The sequence below is a fragment of the Sus scrofa genome, chromosome 1 (assembly GCF_054392235.1).
Source record: "Sus scrofa isolate SSC_HxYL_T2T_F1_AM1 chromosome 1, Sscrofa_HxYL_maternal_Yorkshire_Landrace_v2.0, whole genome shotgun sequence".
NCBI lineage: Eukaryota > Metazoa > Chordata > Mammalia > Artiodactyla > Suidae > Sus > Sus scrofa.
This window is the reverse complement of record NC_139383.1, coordinates 9,821,141-9,845,483: the sequence shown is the minus strand read 5'-3', so window position 1 is coordinate 9,845,483 and position 24,343 is coordinate 9,821,141. Positions and strand designations below refer to the sequence as shown.

Sequence of the window (24,343 nt, the reverse complement as noted above, 5' to 3'; positions counted from 1 at the left end):
ATCAAATCGATATATCAAAATTTTAATCTCATTTTTCCTTATTCTCAGACACTTAGGTTATCTCTATTACAAACGACATTGAAATAAACATTTTTCTGCCTGAAGCCTTTTTGTATTAGATTATTTTCTTTCTTTCTTTTTCTTTTTTTTTTTTTTTGTCTTTTTAGGGCCACACCCGAGGCACGTGGAGGTTCCCAGGCCAGAGGTCTAATCAGAGCTGTAGCTGCCAGCCTACGCCACAGCAATGCCAGATCCAAGCCACATCTGTGACCTACACCGCAGCTCGTGATGACGCAGGATCCTTAACCCACTGAGCGAGGCCAGGGATCAAACCCACAACTTCGTGGTTACTAGTCGGATTTGTTTCTGCTGTGCCACAATGGGAATTCTGATATTAGATTATTTTCTTGGGATTAAACCCCCAAGAAAGCAATTAGCCAGTCAACAGGTATGTTTTATGACACACATCTGAAGTATGTTTCTAAACAGTTTAATAAAAAAAAAAAAGAAAACTTACTAATTTCCACTCTAAAAAATGAACAATTAATTTCACTACATCTTCACCAGCAATGGTCATCGTTACTGTTTCTTCATAAGATGGTGTCTTATTTTCTTTCCTTTTTTAAAAAAAAATGACAATCAAGGCTGAACTTACTCAATAACCTCTTGTTTTTCTCCCACTTTCTCTTGCGACTACTACTGTCAGCTAACTCAGGATCCTTGCAAGGTCCACAGACCCCCCAGTCAACTGGCAGTAATTCGATGGCAGAGGTTCCAGGTGACCTGAAGCCACCTACTCCAGCCTCTACCCCTCATGGACAAATGACCCCAATGCAAGGCGGAAGGTATGTGGAAAGATCCCTATGAGTTGCACCAAGTCAGGTCTGTCTTTTAATTGTGGGGGCGGGGGCGGGGGCTAAACTCCGAGAGAGGAAGTAGTGTTCTCTAGTGAGTGTCTAAATATCGGTCCCCGCTAGCTTATTCACGTAATTTATTTTGGATGGTTTTTGCATGTTCACATTTCAAAAGTGGACTCTTTTCCAAATTAGTGTTTGGAGATGACGAATGCTCTGTCATCAAGCTTTCATGTCTCTCATCTCACCAGAAGCAGTACAGTCAGTGTGCACGACCCATTCTCGGACGCAAGTGATGCATCGTTCCCCAAACGCAACTCCATGACTCCGAGCGCCCCCTACCAGCAGGGCATGAGCATGCCGGACGTGATGGGCAGAATGCCCTACGAGCCCAACAAGGACCCCTTTGGAGGAATGAGAAAAGGCAAGTGCCGAGGGGCCTCTGCCCAGGCTTCTCCTCTCTGCCGTCCCCTGGCCGAGTCACTGACCCATTCGAGACACGATTGAGTCCCAGCTCTCCGGCCACTACATGGCTCCCCTTGAGGAAAGTACTTAGCATCTCTGTGCCTTGGTCTCCTCATCTAGGATTTGGGAAAATCATGGATCATGAGGACTAATTGAGTTAACAGACATAAATACATCCCTTGGAAGGGCAACTGACACCTGTCATAAGCACGCGTGCTCAGGGCCGCCTCCAGTCGGTGTCATTGTTGTCACATCACCTGAGCTGTGTGTGGGGCTGGTGCTGGGTAGCATGTTGGTAAATGAGATAGTCCCTTGTGGAGCTGACGGTCTACAAACTGCAAATAAAATGAAAGCTAAGCCACATATATGTGACGAAAGACCGCGATGGATGGAAGAAAGGACGCAAAAAGGAAGAAAGGGCATGAAGAGCAGGGATGGTGGGCGGGGGTGGCAGGGGCTCCAGGGAGCTGATGGTTATCTGCTGAGACCTGAGGAACGGGGAGCCAGTCGGGGGAGCAGGGAGCTGGGGGTGCTGAGGCAGGCGCGCTTGGTGCACTAGAGCAGGTGGACGGCTTCTGGGGCATAACGAGCACAGGGCAGGTTGGGCGCAGCGGGGCCAAGGGGGCCAGAGCCTTTCAGCCTTCCTGGGCATGCGGGTGGGTTTGGGTTTCACCCTGGCTCGAGGATGTTGTACAGGAGGTGAGGTGGCTGGGGTTATTGCTTAAAGTGAATATAAATAACTGGCCACGGATGGAGAATGGATGCGAGGAGTGAGGGTAGAGTTGGGGGACCATTGTCAAGTCCAGGGAGAGGCGATGGAGTCAGACCCTCCCCCACAGGGCGAGAGAAGTGGAACCACTCAGTCTGTGTTTGGGGCATAGAAACAGCCGGACGTGCCGATGGACTGGACGTGGGGCGGAAGGAAGAAGATCTGTGTGCTGGTGACTGAGAGGGTGCAGACCTTACCACCGAGGGGGTGGGGAGCCGGGAAGGAGGGAGACACAGGTTGGCCGTTACTCCCGATGGTGTGGACGCAGGGCAGTGGACAAGGTGGAGAAGAGGACCCAGAGCCGGCTTGGGGATGTTGAGGTGGGCAGTGGTGGAGGGTGTGTCGAGCTGGGCAGAGCGGCGGAATTGGGTATAATCTTGGAGGACGAAGGACAGCTCCAGGGTGGACGAGACCGCCGGGTTCTCACTGACATCCCCGAACACCAGAGTGGTTCTTCCTTTGTGCTTCTCAGCCCCTGCGTTCACTTAGCCCAGAGACCACAGGCATCTGAGCCACTGCGCTTTCAGCCTGCTTCCAAATGCTATTGCACCCTCCCAGCTTTCGGCTCCTCCGGTGGGCCCCGCTTCCAAATGCTGTTGCACCCTCCCAGTGCAGCTGGGCCCTGTGAAACTGAATATGGATGTTTTTGAAACACATGTGGAAAAACAGCAAATAATATTTTCTTCTAGGATCCCTTAAATAATAGCTCTTTTGCTGTATTTAGATGTGTAGAGTACACGAATTACTTGGTCTATTGTCTTAAGTGGAGCAAAGCCTTGGTTTTCACAAGTATTATGGAGCAATGAAAAATAAAAATAATCTCAAAATTTTAAATGTTGGGCATATAACCATTTAGTTAAGAAATAAGATTACATTTCATGTGTATCTCAGGTATCTGTTACACAAAGCAAGATAATCTATAATGTCTTCTTTCAAAAGCTTAGGAACTGCTTATTCCAGGTAAAGCTTTTGCAGAACAGGCAATAAATCCGTAAGCTCAGAAATTCAAAAGCCTTGTGAATGCTGGAGTGAGCTGTTTTTCTTAAGGGTGTGAGATGCTGGAAAGAACATGTTGTTAGTGCTGTCGGTGGTTGTATAACATTTTTAGACTCTGAAAATCTGACGATAAGATGGAAAAATAATGAGTAAGTTTGGAATCTGGTTTCAAAAGTAGTTGTGAACTCTTCCAAAATCCTATCTCTGTGCTGTATTAGACATGGTTCTATTTCTTTTGTTTCCTTACACCTGTAATTTTTATTTTTATTTTATTTATTTTATTTTTTTTTTTGTCTTTTTGCTATTTCCTGGGCCACTCCCGCGGCATATGGAGGTTCCCAGGCTAGGGGTCCAATCAGAGCTGTAGCCACCGGCCTACACCAGAGCCACAGCAACGCAGGATCCAAGCCTCGTCTGCAACCTACACCACAGCTCACGGCAACGCTGGATCGTTAACCCACTGAGCAAGGGCAGGGATCGAACCCGCAACCTCATGGTTCCTAGTCGGATTCATTAACCACTGCGCCACGACGGGAACTCCACACCTGTAATTTTTTATAGTGACAGTTAATGTGGGGTGGAGGGGACAGTCTGGATGACCTTGTTAGGTTCTAGGCAGCTGTGTCATGTGTTCTCATCAACTGTGTAAATGACACAGCGGCTCAGAGAGAAGCTCCATCTCACATTCCCCAGTATATTTCAGCTTGCCTGCTGCCTTTCAGTGCTGGTGAGTTGAATACCAACTTAACGCAGATAAGCAGCTCATCCACAGAACACAGATGTTCTCACAGCCCCATCGCCATTCCAGTAAAGGTTTCCGTTCCTCAGTTCACTCTAGTCTGTGAACTTCTATTCCGTGAACTTGATGGTGCTCTGCTTTTTTATTTCCTGACTGACATCAGTGGATATCGTGCTCTTTGTTGTTGGTGCTGCTGTTCCTGCTGTTGACCTGTGTGGTGGTGGAGGAGATGAAAAAGCCTAATCTATGACTCAGGAACCCTGAGTAGCCTTGGCCCCACCTATCCACCTGCCTTTCCCACCTACTTATCTTTTTTTAATTTTTTTGGCCACATCCACGCCATGCAAAAGTTCCCAGGCTGGGGATCAGACCTGTGCTACAGCGATGATAATGCCAGATCCTTAACCCACTGAGCCACCAGGGAACTCCCCCACCTACTTATCTTAATTCATCACTGATTGAGGGGTTGACTGATTAAATACTTACATGTGAACAATTGTGAATATTTATATATTATTTAACTTAGTGTATTTTTAATATTTGTTAATATCAACACAGAAAATCCAACTTATTCTTTTTAATGCCCTAGTAATGAATGGGTTGTTTCATAACATTCTGCTATTAAAAATAATGATACAGCGATTATTAAAGTTGAGCTGTTTTTTCACACTCGTAAGCATTTCGGTGACATAGATTCCTAGAAGTAGAATAATTGAATCCAAGGATAAGAATTCTTTCTCAGTTTGCTCAGTATGTTTTACTGTTGTAACAAACTACCCCCAAACTTAGTAGCTCTAACAACACTTAATTGTATCTCACAGTTCTGGGGTGGGCGGGGTGGCTCTTGACTCCATGTGTTGTCAGCTGAGTCATCTGAAGCCAGAGGGCACGCTCCGCTGGAGCTGGGGTGTCACTTGAGTGGCCGGTGTCATCCTGAGGCCTCCTCTGTGGGGCATTTCCATGACGCCTTTCCGTGGCGCTTCTCGGGCACCTCATGCTGTGGTAGACGGTCTCCAGGCACGAGCCCTCCAAGAGCACATCCCCATTTGCAGCCGCCTCCAACCCTCTGCTGTGTCACATTGGTCAAGGCTGGTCATGTGACCAAGCCTGGCCTCATAGTGTGTGGGCTTCACAGGCTGTGAATACCCAGAGATGTGCGTCTCCCGGGGGTCACCAAAGTAGAGTGTCTCATGGAGGTATTGGTGAAAGTTGTACCAGCTTAATATTCTTAACATGAGCATGTGTGTATTCTCAGTCATTTTATTATTTGCTGGTCAGACTGGGGGAGGGGGAAATTATTGTTTTCACTTGAATTTCCTTAATGATTAGTGAGGTCACTTATCTTTTCATGTAGTGGTGAACCATTTATTTTTCTTTTCCTGTGAATGTCCATTGGTGTGCTTACCCATTTTTGAATTTGACGGTCTTTTTTCTTATTGATTTTTAAGAACTCTGTATTAGGGAATTAAGCTATTTAACTTTACCCCCTTATCTCTGTCTGTCTCTTTGACAAAATGGGCAGTAGCATCAAAACCGGCTCTACTGCAGGTTGATATAAGCTCCTATAAGAGAGAAAGTATGGGAAAGCCCCTTACAGAGCAAAATACATTCTACCACTAACAGGCTGCATTATTTGCACCTCTCTGCCAGCCAAACAAATTTTTTTTATCAGCTCACAAAATTTTAATCAGCTTTTATCTCATGGATCATAAAAGTAACCTTCATAGGATAAAGAAAGGTTGTAATCGTGTGTATCAATTAAGATTTGCATTAAAATGTTTAATTTGCCTACAGGCTAGTTTCTGGGCTTGACCCAATTTCCTTCAGGCTCTGAGCTGATGCTAATTTGCATATTTGACCTAATTGACATTCTACCCTTTGTTAGAAATAGTTGTGTCTTATCCCTTCTTGAGCTGTTCTTAACTCCCTACTGATTTTCTTCATCCTGATTTTGAAGGGAGTTGGTGTTTGGGCAGTTATGTTAAGGCTTTCTCTTCGTTTTCTAAACGGGAAGGGAACTAACTCTATATATGTATTTCATCTTTTCCTTACAACCGTTCAATGAGATGATATTGTCAACCTCATTTTATAGACAAGGAATTTAGACTTAGAAATTAGGCAGTTTACCCAAATAAGTGCAGGTCTGGGCCTGTGTCTGTTTTCTTTGTTACTGCATAACAAAGCACCACAGACATGCAGCTCGAAACAGCATACGTGTATGCCCTTGCGGTTTCTGTGGATTCTCAGCTCAGGGTCTCACAGCAGAAATCAAGCTGTCAGCCAGGACTCCATCTCTTCTGAGCTGGTTCGAGTTGTTGGCAGAATTGCGTTCCTTGCAGTTGTAGGACTGAAGTCCTGTTTTCTTGTTTACTGTCCTCTGAGGGCTTCTCTGCTCCTTGAGGCTGCCGTCCTTCCTGATGCGTGGCTCTCTCCGCGGCTTCTTCAGGGCCAGCGTATCTCCAACTTGACTTGATCTGTCTTACACCTCTAGGCAACCACTTAAAGGCCCCGCGTGGGCGCTCTCCCTTTGGGTTAACTCGGCCAGCTGATTACATCTGTGAAATCCCTTTTGCCCTGTGATGCCCATCGCGTTCCTAGTTCCTATCCACAGTCCAAGGGAGAGACTCAGACCCGTGTGGGCATGACGGGGGACCTTGGGGTCCGAGTCAGAATCCTGCCCCCAGCAGGCCCCATCTCGACTCCAGGCCTTATGCTCTTTCACTGGTATTGTTGTCTGTCATGTTAGGATAACAGAAATGACAGCAAGGGATGTTGGGACCCTTTGGCTTAATGTTTTTTCTGTTATTAAAAATATTGCAGTGCCTGGAAGTAGCGAGCCGTTTATGACGCAAGGACAGATGCCCACCAGCAGCATGCAGGACATGTATAACCAGAGTCCGTCTGGAGCCATGTCCAGTCTAGGCATGGGGCAGCGGCAGCAGTTTCCCTATGGGGCCAGTTACGATCGAAGGTGAGTGTTTCCTAAGACAAAGATGCCGTGATTTACTAGAAACTGCTCTCCACACACACACACATTTCCAAGGCCTGGTAGCCCTGGTGTCTGCTTTCCTGCCGAAGTTAAGAAGGATTGTGAGGGAGTTCCCGTCGTGGTGCAGCGGAAATGAATCCGACTGGGAACCATGAGGTGGCGGGTTCGATCCCTGGCCTCGCTCAGTGGGTTCAGGATCCAGTGTTTGGGTGAGCTGTGTGTGGTGTGGGTCGCAGATGCGGCTCGGATCCCGTGTTGCTCTGGCTGTGGTATAGGCCAGTGGCTACGGCTCCTATTTGACCCCTAGCCTGGGAACTTCCATATGCTGTGGGTGTGGCCCTAAAAGGACAAAAAGATCGAAAAAAAAAAAAAAGGATTGTGGCTGTCAGCTGGCTGCATTCACTCAACGGACGACCGTAGCAGGACTGGGGAAAAGGACCTTGTCCCCAAGCCACCAAGTACAGCTGTGCTTTTATTAGCAAGTACCCCAAAGCATGAATTAGAAACATACAGGGGCTGGGCTGGCCAGGGCAGGAGTCTTCTCCCTAAGAATATAAGAGCCAGTGTCATCCCAGCCACTGTCACCACACCGACACCGCCGCCTCCATGCATGGCTCCTCCCGTGACCTGCAGCGCCTCAAGGTCTGGGCAGTGGTACCACTCGGGGCTGTCAGTAGGCTCGGGCGGTCGTGGGTTCTCAGCAAGGGCTTCCAGGCATTGATTTCTTAGATGGTCCCACTGCTCCCTGTGAATTTTTTTTTTTCTTTCAGGACCTCTTTTTCAGGGCAGCGTCTCAGTATTAAAACAGCAAGTCAGGTTGCAGTGCTGGCCCAGGTTATTTTAATAAGACGGAAGGAGAATCATTGAAGTGTCTCTGAGAAGTAACAGGAAGCTGCTTCCTAAAATAGTGGCTCAGGGTGCACTTCAGTGAGCAAGGCCCTGCCAGGTCCTGCCTTTGGTTGGCCCGTTCCTTACCTCCCTAGGGAGCGGTGCTCAGAAGCAAAGCCTGCAGTTTAGTGTCTGATTTTTAAAGGAAAATGGTGGCGGCACAGTAGGAGGCTCTTGTTCTAACTGTAGCCACCGGGACAGGCCTGAGGCCAGGCACGGCTTCCATCCGCTCCTTGGGAATCCTGTGTGGGAGGCCTCTGCCCACTCAGCCCGCCTTTCCTCAGTCCACCTGCTGGGGTTACAGGGACAGTTCAGTAGCGAAGGCTCCCTGGTTTAACCCAAAGGAAAGAAAGGTTTGTAGAATCACTGTTTTACGAAATAGTTTCCCTGTAGCATTTTCCATGAGCCTGGTTGGTGAATTTCACAGCATCACACACTCAAAGCAGTATGGTACTTCCTGCTAGACTCGGGAATCTCAGCTTCTAATCTGACGCTGCCATGGGGAAGTCTGTCTGTGAAATCTGCCTTAGTCACCCGTTTGGTGATGTCCAGTGTACTGGGTAAGGATTTTACCAAGATTCGGTTTGGTTTTTCCTGTTTTGTTGTTGATGTTGTTTGGGGTTTTTTTATTTTTTTAGGGCCACACCCATGGTATATGGATATTCCCAGGCGATGGGTCAAACTGGAGCTGCAGCTGCTGGCCTACACCCCAGCCACAACAACTCGGGATCCAAGCCGCATCTGCGACCTATACCACAGCTCACAGCAACACTGGATCCTTAACCCACTGAGTGAGGCCAGGGATTGAACCCACATCCTCATGGATACTAGTCAGGTTTGTTACCACTGAGCCACGACTCCTTGTTTTTGAGGGGCCAAGAAAAGCTTTCTGTGGGGAGTGGGCTGATGATATTAAAAGAAGAGTTGTCCTGGGACATCCATTCTTAAAGGAACCCAAGCAAATTTTCTTTTTCTTCGAAAATGCCTTCCAGAACATTGCATGGCCTAGGTTTAATCATTTCAGGTCTACCACATGAGGACTTAACCCATTAAGCTTTCTCCTCTGAGAAGTGTTACTTGTTCAGCTTGAATTTCATCTGTGTCAATTATATTTTTCTCCCAACTATAAGCTTCCTTCTGGATGGCCATGTCATTAGCAAAAACTTCCCCTTTAGCTGTTTTACATGTAATATTCTAAAAATTCATTTATTAGAAAATTGACAGAACACTGTAAACCAGCTGTGATTAAAAAGAAATAAATAAAAAGCATTCTATATTTAAAAAAGAACCTTGACTTTGGATGGTAAAAATAATAATGACAAAATAAAAAATAAAAATTCATTTATTTTCTTTTTAAATTTTTTTTGTTTTTTAAAATTAAAGTACAGTTGATTTACAATGTGCCAGTTTCTACTGTACACATTTTCTTATTTCTTGACCAGTTTAGGAATATGTTCAGTTCGAGAATTCTTTCCTACAAGATTCAGTATAGTAACTACACCAGCTTAGTTTTCAAAATTTCAATTCTGTTGGTTTTTTTAAACATGCTATTTTTGTGGTGTTTATAATTTCTCAATATAAATAATTGTATTGTGATTTAATAGAAGTACATTTATATCATTCCTGCTGCTCTTTTTTGTAGCCTTTTAGGGTCATAGGACTTTGGTTTTTTTGGGGTTTTTTGTTTGTTTGTTTGTTTGTTTTTTGCTTTTTATGGCTGCACCTGCACCATATAGAGGTTCCCAGGCTAGGGGTCTAATCGGAGCTACAGCTGGCAACCTACTCCATAGCCACAGCAACACGGGTTCCAAGCTGCGTCTGCAAGCTTCACTACAGCTCATGGCAACGCCAGATCCTTTACCCACTGAGCAAGGCCAGGCCATCGAACCCACAGCCTCATGGTTCCTAGCCGGATTTGTTTCTGTTGCACCATGACAGGAACTCCAGGACTTAGAAATTTTGAGTAGTTATGTCTTTACAAACTTCGTTTCATGTGAATTAATTTTGAAGTATCCCTTCAGAAACTCGCACGTTTTATATTCACGATGAGCAAGGAAGAGGTAGAAACACTTTCCACGATTATACGTCAGTGCCCTGGTACTCCTAGAAGTACTGCCTTGGTTCCTAGGTTCTTCTGTTGTTTCTTGCCCTCGTTAATGCCTCACGTCAGTGTGTGTCATGCCCTCCCTGGCCCCTCGGTGGCCGGGCGGGGCCTCTCCTCAAAGGCCGAGGGTGCTGCCCTCCCAGCAGGACTCCTCCCACCCACCCGCCGGGGGTTGGCAGCGCTCCCAGAGTGGGTGCAGAAGCGCTGCTGCTGCTCGGGGTGAAGGAAAGACAGCGCTGGGGTTTCCAGAAATGGACTCTTCCTCTCCCTTGGCCCAGGGTCCATGGTAAATGAGGTTTCCTTTGAATGCCTCACTCTAGGCATGAACCTTACGGGCAGCAGTACCCAGGCCAAGGCCCTCCCTCAGGACAGCCGCCATATGGAGGACACCAGCCAGGCCTGTACCCACAGCAGACGGTGAGTTGGCGAGCAGCGTGCTCTCTGCTTAACATTCAAACCTGTGTTACTTCCGAAGAGTTTTAGGAAGTGTAACAAAAATGATTAGCATTTATTGAACAATTTGTTTATGCTAGAAAAATAGGATTTTAAAATCAGCAAATTGGGTAGAAATAGCTCTTAAATATAACATGTTGTAGGAAGTTACGGACATTTCATCTTGCAAATAATAAGTCCAGGTTCAGGTATGTTTTACTCATCTATCTGTTCTGTGTCCTATTGTATCAAATGACATTCTAGCACAGAAATTTGTCAATATGTTTTAAAGAGGATATGTAAGAAAAACAAGGTATATATGCTAACAGTGAATGTTGATTTGTTTCTAAGAGTAAGAGAGGAAGAGTGTGTTTGATAGGTGCCTGGGGTTGTGCTCTTTGCACAGCACTGCAGCTCAGAGATCTTGAAATATGTGAGATAACCTTGCAGTGACATGACTGATGCAGAGGATTGCATGGCATGCTGTGGCTTTTCAGGCACAGGCACTTGCTGGTTGTAAACAGCTCTTCGGGTCTAAGACCGCTTGTAAAATGGAAGGGATTTTAAACATTAATTTTACTGGAGCGTGTTTGTACAGGGAATTGTATTAGCAAACCAATTGATCTGAGACAACTTTCCAGTAAAGTGCTGGAACACTAATTAACCTGTGAGCCTCCGCGTCCCTCCCGCTGGCTCCTGTCAGGAGCTCCCCACCCCGATCAAGTGCAGGAAGCCCCGGGAGCCCCAGGAGGAGAGCTTCCTAACGGGGGCCACACCAGCCAGCCCTGTCCTCAGAGGCTTTCATGGCGAATGTGACCCGGCTGAGCCGGCAGCCGGGGCGGGGGCCACAGGGCCATTCTGAGGAGCCAGTCCTGCGTGGAGGCTCTTCTGTAAAGTTGGGCCCAAGGAGTCTGTTGGACCGCGGCGCCCTCCGGGCTGGCCTTCAGAATGCTCAGTCCGTCCCCGCGACATTTCTCTCTACCTATGAAGTCGTCCTAGCGCATCTCCAAGCCCCGGGGCGGCCCTGCCTGTGCAGTGGTCTCCAAAGCCATGCTCTCCCAAATCGCAGCCCTGGAAAATACCAGGCAGGAAGGCTTTTGCTCCACCTGCAGACAATTTCGCACGCACGCGTGCGTGGGAACAAACTGGGCGCCCCGTCCGGGCGCCTGGCGGGGTGAAGGCGCGCTCCTCCGCTGCTGCGGGAGCGCCCCGTGCTCCTTTTGAAAGGAACGCTCCACCAGGTACTAACTGTTTTGTCTAACTTAAGTGTGGGTGATACCTGTAAAAGCACATCGGTGTGATTCGTCTGTATGACTTTGCAGAATTACAAGCGCCATATGGACGGCATGTATGGGCCTCCCGCCAAGCGCCACGAGGGAGACGTGTACAACATGCAGTACGGCAACCAGCAGCAGGAGATGTACAACCAGTACAGCGGTTCCTACTCGGGCCCGGACCGGCGGCCCATCCAGGGGCAGTACCCGTACCCCTACAACAGAGAGCGGATGCAGGGCCCGGGCCAGATACAGCCCCACGGCATCCCGCCCCAGATCATGGGTGGCCCGATGCAGTCGTCCTCCAGCGAAGGGCCTCAGCAGAGTATGTGGGCCACGCGTAACGATATGCCTTACCCCTACCAGAATAGGCAAGGCCCCGGCGGCCCTGCACAGGCACCTCCCTATCCAGGCATGAACCGCACGGATGATATGATGGTACCTGATCAAAGGATAAATCACGAGAGCCAGTGGCCTTCTCACGTCAGCCAGCGTCAGCCTTACATGTCCTCTTCAGCCTCCATGCAGCCCATCACTCGCCCGCCTCAGTCCTCCTACCAGACGCCACCGTCACTGCCAAATCACATCTCCCGAGCGCCCAGCCCCGCGTCCTTCCAGCGCTCCCTGGAGAGCCGTCTGTCTCCCAGCAAGTCCCCCTTCCTGCCCGCCATGAAGATGCAGAAGGCCATGCCCACCGTCCCCACGGCCCAGGTCGCGGGGCCGCCCCCGCAGCCACCCCCCATCAGAAGGGAGATCACCTTTCCTCCCGGCTCTGTGGAAGCCTCACAGCCAGTCTTGAAACAAAGGCGAAAGATTACCTCAAAGGATATCGGTAAGCATTCCTCAGACGGACTCCGGTTGCCATCTGGAATGTCAGTTTGAGGGTAGATGTGGTCCCCTAATCCCAAAGGGCTGAAATTCTAGGATCGCACCCTCCCAGGGCGTATTTTGGTGCAGGAGCAGTAGTTGGAAGCCCCTAATCTGAACTAAGCCCCGGAGTGAGCATTAAAACGGCACCTTTACGTGTGAATGTTGTTTGTGTGAGAAGGGAGAGCAACCGGGGAGCTCCAAGGGACTCCTTGTGACTCCCTACTGTGCTTTGCTCTCAAAAGATCTAAGCTGAACCCAACACTTCATCTCTGCCCTGTGTGCTTAACAGAACAGCTCCAAGACTGCAGAAATGCTAGCGTGGCCTGCGAAATTTTGCTAGAAAACCACTCTGTAATTTTGGTAATAACCTATAGACAGTGAGTTTCCCTAGGAAAATATAGAAGCCTGGCTGTGGTGTGTAGCTAGGTAACATGATAGGCTCTATGAAATTTTCTATGGTACGATATGTAGGATTTGATATAATCTCTGTAGCACTGTTGATATGGCCCAAGGAACTCTTTCATTTGAATGCTGATGTCACCTGTTCATTCTGCGTGAGATGTTCTGAATACTAATTAGAAATTTGGAATTTCTGGGATGACACTACCTTTTTCTGCATTTTTTTTTTTCCCCACACCCGTGGCATGCAGAAGTTCCCAAGCCAGAAATCCAACCTAGGCCACAGCAGCAACCAGAGCCACAGCAGTGACAGTGCTGGATCCTTAACCTGCTGAGCCACCAGCGAACTCCCTACATTTTTTTTTCCTTTTTTGGCCACCCCAAATCATATGGGGTTCCTGGGCCAGGGATCAGATCCACGCTGCAGTTGCGACCTACTCTCCAGGTGCAATGCTGGACCCTTAACCCATTGTGCCAGGCCGGGGTGGAACCTGCATCCCAGCGCCACAGAGGTGCTGCAGAGATGCTGCTGATCCCATTGTGCCACCGTGGGAACTCCTCCTGCATTATTTTTTGAAGTACTTATAACACAGCAAAGGAAATAATAGAGCTTAATTGTATCAATTGTATAAATTGTAGAGAAACTCAGGGTCCTCATTTTAAAATGAAAGTTTGCCTTCTCTGTTAAAAAGTATTATGTGTCTATCTTAGAAACTTTGAAAACTAGATGAAATTAAACCGAAAGTGGCAACCCGCGGCCCCTCCTGCCCTTGGGATCACTGTTGGTCTGGCCTGGCTGCTGCTCTGGGGGTTCTGACAGCACAGGTCTTCCCGCACCCGCTGTTTCTGCCGGCTTCCTGAGACAGCTTCCCTTTGAACTCTCAGACACATGATGGGACTCCCCTCCGAGTCCCGTCTTGTGACAGACCTTGCAAACCTTTCCTCTCATCGCTGTGGCTTCATCACTAAGAGGAATGGGGAAAACAAAAGTCCAGCCCATCCTCTGGCTCAGGCCGAGGTCCTGAAAATTCTGAACCATCAAAGTGCTAGTACCTGTCAACAGCGTGTTCTGCAGGCAGGAGCTCAGAGGGAAGACGGTGTGGGAGAGCGGAGACTCCGTATCTGAGCTTGTGCTGTTGGGGAATGAAATTGTGCCTATATTCTGCCTATTTGCCAGCCTTCTGAAGACGTCACCTTGAGACAGTTGTGAATGGAGCAAAAGACAAATACAGAAAGGACCGTTTGTGTTTAGCCACCCCTCCCATTTAACCTGCAAAGCAAAAAGCTCTTCGGCTGCAGAAGTTTCTCAGGGCAGCCCGTCTCCCCATCTCAATCCCGAAATGACCACGTTCAGCTGTCCCGAAGAGCATTTGTTTAAAAGTCCATATTTCACGTCACCCCCGCCTTCTTTTTCTGATTCTCTGGTTCTTTTCTCTCCTCTGTGCTTAGAGGCAGTATTAACCCCGCCGTCGTTTTTTCCAACTGCAGTTACTCCTGAGGCCTGGCGTGTGATGATGTCCCTTAAGTCAGGTCTCCTGGCCGAGAGTACTTGGGCTTTGGACACTATTAACATTCTTCTGTATGATGACAGCACGGTCGCTACGTTCAATCTCTCCCAGGTAAGCCGGCGCCGGTCCAGCCGAGGACCAGCACAGAGTGAGAAACTGAAGGAGCGCGTGGTGCCCGAGCCAACGAGCGCTCACCAGCTCGAGTTTGTCATCACCGTGGTTGTTACAAACCACGTCAATCGGTATAGTTTTCTGAGAACTTTCTCTAGAACCGTCATTTCTCTTAATCCTTAATGTAAACACACGCACACTTCTATTTCTCATAAGAAAACAGTGACCTTGTGTACACACACGTGTATGTGTATGGAGTAGACAAAAGTGGTAAAATGAAATGGTTGTTGAGAATGAATATCAGCAGGCCAATGGCAGTTAATCCAAATGTAACAAAGTGATGGCTCTAGTCAGCGGGGATGTACAGTAGGCTGCAGTGAGACACCACCCTATTTTCCAGGGGAACCAGACCTCTTTCTCTTAATTGAAAAGAAATGTAAAATTTAAAAGCAATTTTTATATTACAGAAAACATAGTATATATAGAAGGAGAGAAAACGGTTTAATGAAGCCCTTGTACCCGTCACTCAGCCGCAGCAGTGATGAAGTCATGGGCCAGACTTGTGCCTTGGTCTGTTCCCTCCCATTTCTGCCTCCTTCCAGGTTATTTTGAAGCAATCATTTGAAAGCTCCTACTTTTGGAGTTCCCATCGTGGCTCAGTGGTTAACGAATTTGACTAGGAACCATGAGGTTGCGGGTTCGGTCCCTGGCCCTGCTCAGTGGGTTAAGGATCCAGCATTGCCATGAGCTGTGGTGTAGGTTGCAGATGCGGCTCGGATCCCACGTTGCTGAGGCTCTGGTGTAGGCCGGCAGCTACAGCTCCGATTCAACCCCTAGCCTGGGAACCTCCATATGCCGCAGCAGCGGCCCAAGAAACAGCAAAAAGACAAATAAATAAATAAATAATAAAATAAAAACTCCTACTTTTAATGAGCTTAAAACCTTCCTTTGTTCTGTGCGAGGCTTAAAGTAGCTTCCAGCATAATAGCCAGAGGAGAGAAAGGGAGCTGAGAATTAGGAAAAAGGCCCGGGAGTCAGCTGGACTACAGACTTCTTAAGAAATATTTAGAAACAAAAATAAGGCAGGGTTATTCTTCCTCTGCTGTGGAAACAACTCTCTGCATTTGCTGAAAAAAAGCCAGAACATCGGCCACCCTTCTGTTGAGCTGGAGCCCACACCTTCCACTCCTCTTCCTTCTCTCGTTGGAGTCTGCATTGTTGCCCTGAAGGGCAGTTTTTCAGTTGATGGCAAGTGTGTTAATAAGGTCCCAAACATCTCATGAAGTCCATTGTAATAGAAAGTAAGTCTTAAAAGACGGTCTGCTGCCTTCGCCAGCACAGTACACGTTGGTCTTTGTGCTGGGTGACCTCCTCTCGAGGGCGCGTGTTCATGACCAGAGTCGCTTTAGCAGCCCTCCCTCTTCCCTCGCCCTGGGGACGAGCTAGGCTTTAAGGGGGACAGAAGAGGTGGACATCGGACCTCGACCTCCACTTGAAAAACTGTGCCTTCATACCTAAAAGCAAGTGCTCTCTGCTTGGGCCTGGGTTTTCCCTTACTTCTTTTTTTTGTTTTTTTGTTTTGTCTTTTTAGGGCTGCACCTGCAGCATATGGAGGTTCCCAGGCTAGGGGTCTAATCAGAGCTGTAGCTGCCAGCCTACGCCAGAGCCACAGCAACATGGGGTCCGAGCCGTGTCCATGACCTATACACCACAGCTCACGGCAACGCCGGATCCCTAACCCACTGAGCGAGGCCAGGAATGGAACCCGCGACCTCATGGTTCTTAGTCGGATTCATTAACCACTGAGCCGCGACTGGAACTCCTCCCTTACTTCTTAATAATCGTTTCAAACCCACCTTCAGGAAACCAACAGCAGAATATGAAAGTGTGGTTGATTTCTGTGCCACCTATCATTAAGGAATCCTTTTTCACTTACTTAGCCTTTATCGTCCCTAAATGCAGTGCCGTGGGGGTGGGGAGCAGGCAGCTGCTGGGCACGGAGTGTGTTGGTCTTCTTGATGTACATATACATTTGCTCAAAGGAAGCAAAGGTGGTGCTCACAGTGGCTTTCGTCTTTCAGCGCAAGTTGTGACTCACAAACTTCAAAGTGCCTTCTATGAAACAGTCCAATTCCTTTATCAGAGGCTAAATTGATTTGTTTTTAATTTTGTGTATTTATGAGCTACCGCACTGCTGAAATTATCTTTTCCCCAAAATATATGGAGAATGTAAATTAGAATAACTTACGGCATCTAGGACGAAAATAACCATAAAAGCCTAAGAGTAAGAACCATAAACATCCAGGCAAGCAAAGTTTCAGATAAATAAGAGAACAGACTCACTTTGGCTGAAATTCTCTCCTAGTTATGGTGGAATTGTATCTAAATGAGAAACAAAGGGGAAGAACAGCAAAGCACTCCCGCACTGATCATTTCAGAAGTATGAAAATAACGAGTAAGTTGTCATGTGGAAAGTGAACAGGAAATAAGACAGTAACTCTTGGTTTGGTTAATAATGAAAAATTCAGAAAGGTAGTTCTGACTGATTCCTGGTTTCTCCTTCTTGGCCCAGCCAAAAAGGAATAAAACCGTGGAAATAACCGTAGAAACGCATGTCTAGCTCTCAGGATGCTCGCCCTCTCAGTCACACCCGAGGTTATGACACTGTGCCTTTCTCCTTCTCGCCCTCTCCAGTTGTCCGGATTTCTCGAGCTTTTAGTAGAGTACTTTAGGAAATGCCTGATTGACATTTTTGGGATCCTTATGGAGTACGAAGTGGGAGACCCCAGCCAAAAAGCACTTGATCACAACGCGGTAAAGAGAGATGACAGCCAGTCCTTGGCCGATGAGTCTGGGAAAGAGGAAGAAGATGCTGAATGTATGGATGAGGAGGAGGACGAGGAGGAGGACGAGGAGGAGGGCGGTGGGAAGCCGGAGCCGGAGGACCGGAGCGGCACGGCTTTGGCCTCCCCCGATGCCACCGCAGACCCAAAGGAAAAGCCCAGGCAAGCCAGCAAGTTCGACAAGCTGCCGATAAAGATAGTCAAAAAGAACAACCTGTTTGTGGTCGACCGGTCTGACAAACTGGGTCGTGTCCAGGAGTTCAGCAGCGGGCTTCTGCACTGGCAGCTCGGAGGCGGGGACACCACCGAGCACATCCAGACTCACTTTGAGAGCAAGATGGAAATTCCTCCTCGCAGGCGTCCGCCTCCCCCGTTAAGCTCCACAGGCAGGAAGAAAGACCAGGAAGGCAAAGCGGATTCTGAAGAGCAGCAAGAGAAAAGCATCATCGCGACCATTGATGACGTCCTGTCTGCCCGGCCAGGGGCTCTGCCCGAAGACGCGAACCCTGGTACCCAAGCCGAAAGCAGTAAGTTCCCCTTCGGAATCCATCAAGCCAAAAGTCACCGCAACATCAAGCTGCTGGAGGACGAGCCGAGGAGCCGGGACGAGGCCCCGCTCTGCACCATCGCGCACTGGCAGGACTCGCTGGCTAAGCGCTGCATCTGCGTGTCGAATATCGTCCGGAGCTTGTCCTTTGTGCCTGGGAATGACGCCGAAATGTCCAAACATCCAGGCCTGGTGCTGATCCTGGGGAAGCTGATTCTTCTTCACCACGAGCATCCCGAGAGAAAACGAGCGCCGCAGACCTACGAGAAGGAGGAAGACGAGGACAAAGGGGTGGCCTGCAGCAAAGATGAGTGGTGGTGGGACTGCCTCGAGGTCTTGAGGGATAACACGTTGGTCACTTTGGCCAACATTTCTGGGCAGCTAGACTTGTCTGCGTACACGGAAAGCATCTGCTTGCCAATTTTGGATGGCTTGCTGCACTGGATGGTGTGCCCGTCTGCGGAGGCACAGGACCCCTTTCCCACCGTGGGCCCCAACTCTGTCCTGTCGCCTCAGAGACTTGTGCTGGAGACGCTGTGTAAACTCAGCATCCAGGACAATAATGTGGACCTGATCTTGGCCACGCCTCCATTTAGTCGTCAGGAGAAATTCTATGCCACGTTAGTTAGGTACGTTGGGGATCGCAAAAACCCAGTCTGTCGAGAAATGTCCATGGCGCTTTTGTCGAACCTTGCCCAGGGGGACGCGCTGGCTGCCAGGGCGATAGCTGTGCAAAAGGGGAGCATTGGCAACTTGATAAGCTTCCTAGAGGATGGGGTCACCATGGCCCAGTATCAGCAGAGCCAGCATAACCTCATGCACATGCAGCCCCCGCCTCTAGAGCCCCCTAGCGTGGACATGATGTGCAGGGCGGCCAAGGCTCTGCTGGCCATGGCCAGAGTGGACGAGAACCGCTCAGAATTCCTTCTGCACGAGGGTCGATTGCTGGATATCTCGATATCAGCTGTCCTGAACTCTCTGGTTGCGTCTGTCATCTGTGATGTACTGTTTCAGATTGGGCAGTTATGACACCAGTGAGAAGGCAGCATGTGTGAGTGAAGACTAGAGGCTCCCGTATAACTGGCTGTTTTCTGTTCTTGTTTATCCAGCGTAGGAAGAAGGAAAGAAAATCTCTGCTCCTCTGCCCCATTCACTATTTACCAATTGGGAATTAAAGAGATAATTAATTCGAACAGTTATGAAATTAATATTCGCTGTCTGTGTGCATAAGTACATCCTTTTGGGTTTTTTCTTTCTTTTTTTTTTTTTTTTTTAACCAAAGTTGCTGTCTAGTGCATTCAAAGGTCACTTTTTGTTTTTCACAGATTTTCTTTTTAATGTTCTTTTCCATGTTGTATTGCATTTGGGGGGAAGCGAATTGACTTTCAAGAGAAAAGTCATGGCAAAAGATGCTAAGATGGGAAAATTTCACCACTCTGAGGCAAAAAAAAAAAAAAAAAGTGAAAAATGATCAATTTCCTGGCTGTGTTCTTCTTCAGATAATGCAAACTGTATCCCATCGCCCAAAGTTCTGTGCAATAGAAACTTCTAGAGATGTAGGTATAGGGGCTCACGGAGGTGTGTCAGTCAGCAGTCAAACTATGAAATGATACTGGTTTCTCCACAGGAAAAATGGTTCCATTAGGCTAGGAGCAAAAACAATGTTTTTTAAGCTAAGATTGAAAACACATACCTGACAACGATCAAGGGAAATTGCTTCCTCACCACTATCGTCACGTCTGCTGTCTGTCGTTGACCTTCCGCGTGACAGTTCTTCACAATTCCTTTAATCATTTTTTAAATATTTTTTTTTTTTTACTGCCTAATGGGCTGTGATGTATATAGAAGTTGTACATTAAACATACCCTCATTTTTTTCTTTTCTTTTTCTTTTTCTTTTTCTTTTTTTTTTTTTTTTTTTAGTACAAAGTTTTTAGTTTCTTTTTCATGATGTGGTAACTACGAAGTGATGGTAGATTTAAATAATTTTTTATTTTTATTTTATATATTTTTTCATTAGGGCCATATCTCAAAAAAAAAGAAAAAATACAAAAAACAAAAACAAATAAAAAAAACAAAAAAAAAAGAGGGTAATGTACAAGTTTCTGTATGTATAAAGTCGTGCTCTATTTCGGGAGAGCAGCTGATTACAATTTGCTTCATGAATCAAGGTGTGGAAATGGTTGCATATGGATTGATTTAGATAATGGTTACCCGTACAGACAAAAAGAAAAAACATACAACTAAAAGGAAGAAACACAACTTCAAAGATTTTTCAGTGACGAGATTCCACATTTGTATTTCAAGATAATGTAGTTTAAAAAAAAAAAAGAAAAAAAAAACTTGATGTAAATTCCTCCTTTTCCTCTGGCTTAATGAATATCATTTATTCAGTATAAAATCTTTATATGTTCCACATGTTAAGAATAAATGTACATTAAATCTTGTTAAGCACTGTGATGGGTGTTCTTGAATACTGTTCTGGTTTCCTTCCAGTGGTTGCATAGTAACCAGAAATAGGGAAATACAGCCGCGTACTAACGTAGCCCCTCACTACGGAACCCTGAGACCAGGAGGGACGTTTAGGGGTTACCTGCTTTATAGAGTGGGGAGCAACAGTTTGATTTTTCTCCAAGTACTGAGCTAATTAGTCTTTGTCGGAAGCAATCAACTCTAACATCAAGGAGGTCTGAGAATTTTCAGTATGTGCGGGAGGCGGCTGCCAGCCGTGGGGTGAGAGCCTAAGGGCTCGCCGGCCTGACGGTGTAACCTCCTGCCTTTTTCTAACCCCGTCTTACTTGCCGTCAGAGATGAGTCTGGTCCATGTTTTTCCTGTGTGCCTCAAAGTTCTTTCGCTTTTAGTTTCCTCCACCGTGTATGATATTTATATTGTGCAATGTTAAAAAGACTCTGTTATATTGTATGTGGTGTACATAGTGCAAAGTGATTATTTCTATTTCAGGGCATATTAATATTCTCATATCCCTTCCTACCTGGTGCACAGTAGCTTTTTAATACCAGTCACGTCTCATTTCAACTTTTTTCTTCCTGGGTCATTGACTGTTACTGTATAACAATCAGTTTCTTTGAAACTGCTGCAGAGTTGAGCTGTCAGTGGACACCCTGCTGACTCTACCTCTTCACCACCCTACCAACCCCAGCAGACTCAGAAATCCCAAGTCCTGCCGCCAGACCTGTTATCCAGGGGCACACTGCTCGCGGTAATCTATGGAAGCGTTAGACGTGAGCACTCAGTTATAATCAGAGTGTGAAACATGACTCTAGTGTCACAAGAAAAAGTTTTTTTCTGCAAGCAGTCTCCTCATCTACCAACTCCCACTTTACTTAATCAGTCTTCTTATATAAGAACGCAGCCAAATATATGTTGAATTTAAAACCCATTTATAATTCTCCTCCAAATACATGTGCTTGCTAAGAACAGATTCCAGTGCTCCGAGCTTCAGATCTGGAGATGTGTAAGAGGGAATTCGATATTATTCTAATTTCTCTCTTACAGAGTATGAATAAAAGGTGTATTCAAACTTTGAAGTTTGTCCATGAAAAGAGTAAAACATTACAAAGGACTGTCGTTGTCATGGTTTGAGTTGTAATCAATACCTAGAGTCTGACCATTGAGCAACAGGATTTTACACACTGATACGCAACGTATTGGCTAGAATAATCCAGGACGATTTTAGCATCTTTTCTACATTCTCACCCCAGAATGAAGACTCCCGAAGCCCACGAAGAACTGACAGCCTGCCTGATCTCATCTTGCCTACAAACTGAGTTATTGCTTTGTCCTAAAAAGTAGTTGTTTTTTTTTTTTCCTATGAGGCTTTTCAGAAATTTACAGGATGCCCATACTTTAAATGTGTACAAAAAAAAGATTAAAATAAAGGTGCAAAGAAAGTTTAGTATTTTGGAATGGTGCTATAAAGGTGAATCTGTTGGTATTTGAGTGCATTTTTTTAATGTCACATAAGACATCACGGGGTGGCATGTGTGCAGAAATAACTTCCTATGTTTTGTCTGAAGTTGAGAATGATACAGAATCGGTTTTTATTGGTGAATGTAGCCTATTCAAAAACTAGTTAGGCTATTTTTTAGAAGTTATAATACAGAGTGACTTTTTTTTTTTTTTTAAGAGGGCATGAGCAGTTTGGTGAGATACAATGTAAGCTATTAACTACCTCTTTTACAAAAAGAAGATGGCTTTCGCCCTGAAATCATCCATTTAAAAACTGTTGGAAATCTTTCATTTTTCTATCAAGTACCATGTACAAATTCCCCATATCTCTTCACCTGCAAGGAAGCCAAGAAAGTATTATAAATGAGCCAGAGTGACCCTCCAGTCAGCCCATTGTCTTCTTGCTGAGTTTTGCTTCACTTCCTTCCCCGGGGAGCCGAAGCCAGGCCCGCCCTCCACCCCTCCCCGGGCAGCAGCCCCTGGGAACCGCAGTCAAACGCGCTTTTAAAAATGCCAATAAATATCTTTGGTGATAGCGTCTAATCTGCTCTGATGTCACATTATTCATCCATTCAGCAGAAATGCATTGAGGCCGTGCTGTGTGCCACGCTCTCCTCCTGGTGCTGAGCAGAGACCCTGATCCAGTCACCTTCTGGTCATTCTTGTGGGACAATTAAGGACAATTAAAGAAAGAAACTTCTCTTCCAAGTAGAGTGTTTATGCCCCGAGAACACTGAGTACCCTTTGTTGCCTGAGAAATGAAGCGAGGCTCCAGCCGTGGAGAATGGGGGTCTGGTCCGAAGAGGTTCGGACTGGAAATCGGGACGCGGGGACGTCTCCGCCGCGGCCTGGCCTGCAGGCTGGTCCGGGAGCTCTGGGGCACTCGCCGGGACAGCGGGTCTGGGGGACCCCTTGCAAGCTCTTTGGCGTGGCGAAAGCTTCTGGTTCCCTTCCTGCTCCTCTGTCCACGAGGGCGCTTGTGCGTTCCGAAGTGGAGGGGAAAGCCGGGCACCCCGTGACCCCAGCTTATGGGACCAGCCCTTAGGAACCCAGGAGTGGACTGAAACGATCCCAGAAGGCCTTATTTAAGACCTTTTTGTTCTCAAGTCCCGCAGACTGCCGCCCGTGCCCACGCCCATGCCCCAGACATGAAGCATGTGTTTCATGCTTCTACCCCGTGATTTAGTCCAACTTTTTGTTTTATGATGATCCAAGCAAGTCATGCAATCCCTCAAATGCCAAAGTCAAGTTAATTCACTTTGGGATTTAAATATATGAAACCCTGAGGGGAAGCTGGGTGGGGGAAGACCATCAAATGAGTCCCAAAATATGAGACTCATTTTTCTTCCTCCTGAATCTCATTTCAAGGACTTAAAGTTTTACCCCAGCTTTTTCTAAAGTGTGTTCTAAGAAACAGACGAGATCTTAAAAAAAAAATTTAAAAACTTAAAAAATAACCACACTCCTTACATATTCTGCTCTTGGGCATCTCTAATCCAAAGTATCACATTAAAGACAGAAATCCTGCAGAAGACTGTTTATCCTAAACATTTCCTGAGTCAACCTTACACCATTTTTTAAAAATCCATATAAACATGCTGCAGAGCTTTGGGAAGTAACTGCATTAGCCGAGGATCCTGCGGGGCTTCTGAACATCCATGGCCCTTGCTTATCCTCAGTGTTCTCACTCCTTAGACTGGAACTGAGGTTTACTCATCGTAGGATAAGTCACCGAATCTCCTCTTACTACCTCCGGGACCTTCAGCAAGGTCCTTGCTTTTTTTTTTTTTTTTTTTTTTTTTTTTGCTTTTTAGGCCCACACCTGAGGCCTGGAGGTTCCCAGGCTAAGGGTCGAATTGGAGCTGTAGCCAACGCACACCACAGCCACAGCAACGCGGGATCCAAGCGGCATCTGCAACCTACACCACAGCCCATGGCAACGCTGGAACCTTGACCCACAGAGAGGCCAGGGATGAACCCGCAACCTCATGGTTACTGGTCGGATTCGTTCCCACTGTGCCGCAACAGGAAGTCCAGTCCTTGCATTCTTTGAGCCTTAGTTCCTCACATGCAATTCGGGGGTAACCCCTATATCGAGATTGGTGAGGACTGTGTAAAGATCCTAAGTGATCACTGCACGTTAATCCCCGACATACATGCACACTTCCCCCTAAAGCATATTTCAAGTAATTTTAAAATCTGGTCTAAGAATATTCCCATTTCCATAATCAGTTACACAGTTTGACTATGTCATTACTTTTGTTTTCCTAGTAAAAGCCGTAAAGGCTTAGTCTATTGATTGCTTTTGTGTTGTGCCAAGGGTGATTCTGCATAACTTCCTTCTGGAATATCAGCATCAGCTGTTGGACCTGCAGAGGTGGTAGGAGACCTCACCTTTAATTCTGCAGGCCTGGCGGAAGAAGCACATCTCTGCGATATGGTGCAGCCCTGCAGTAAACTTGTCCTTCTAAAAAAAAAAAAAAAGTGGCTTGTAGCATATTTCAGGGGTCAAATATAGCAGGTGGCCCATCTCAGTGCTTTCTTTGCTCTCCCTGTTCATCTGATGCACGTGGCAGAGAGCTTCCC

The 24,343-nt window shown here is 46.9% G+C and overlaps 1 protein-coding gene across 29 annotated transcripts in view; it reads left to right on the top strand.

Moving 5' to 3' along the window:
* Positions 1–21,715, top strand: part of ARID1B (AT-rich interaction domain 1B) — a 434,918-nt gene extending 413,203 nt beyond the window's left edge. For 28 of the 29 annotated variants that reach the window (XM_085022933.1, XM_085022923.1, XM_085022940.1 and 25 more), the window contains 7 exons: positions 707–845; positions 1,106–1,278; positions 6,644–6,794; positions 10,125–10,221; positions 11,559–12,342; positions 14,268–14,398; positions 17,093–21,715. In XM_085022933.1, coding sequence (XP_084879059.1) covers positions 707–845; positions 1,106–1,278; positions 6,644–6,794; positions 10,125–10,221; positions 11,559–12,342; positions 14,268–14,398; positions 17,093–18,817 — 3,200 coding nt within the window. In that variant the 3' untranslated portion in view covers positions 18,818–21,715. Of the gene's footprint in view, positions 1–706; positions 846–1,105; positions 1,279–6,643; positions 6,969–8,492; positions 8,864–10,124; positions 10,222–11,558; positions 12,343–14,267; positions 14,399–17,092 lie in introns of those variants that run through there. The other variant, XR_014844179.1, reaches the window with a different exon arrangement.
* Positions 21,716–24,343: the final 2,628 nt, after the last annotated feature.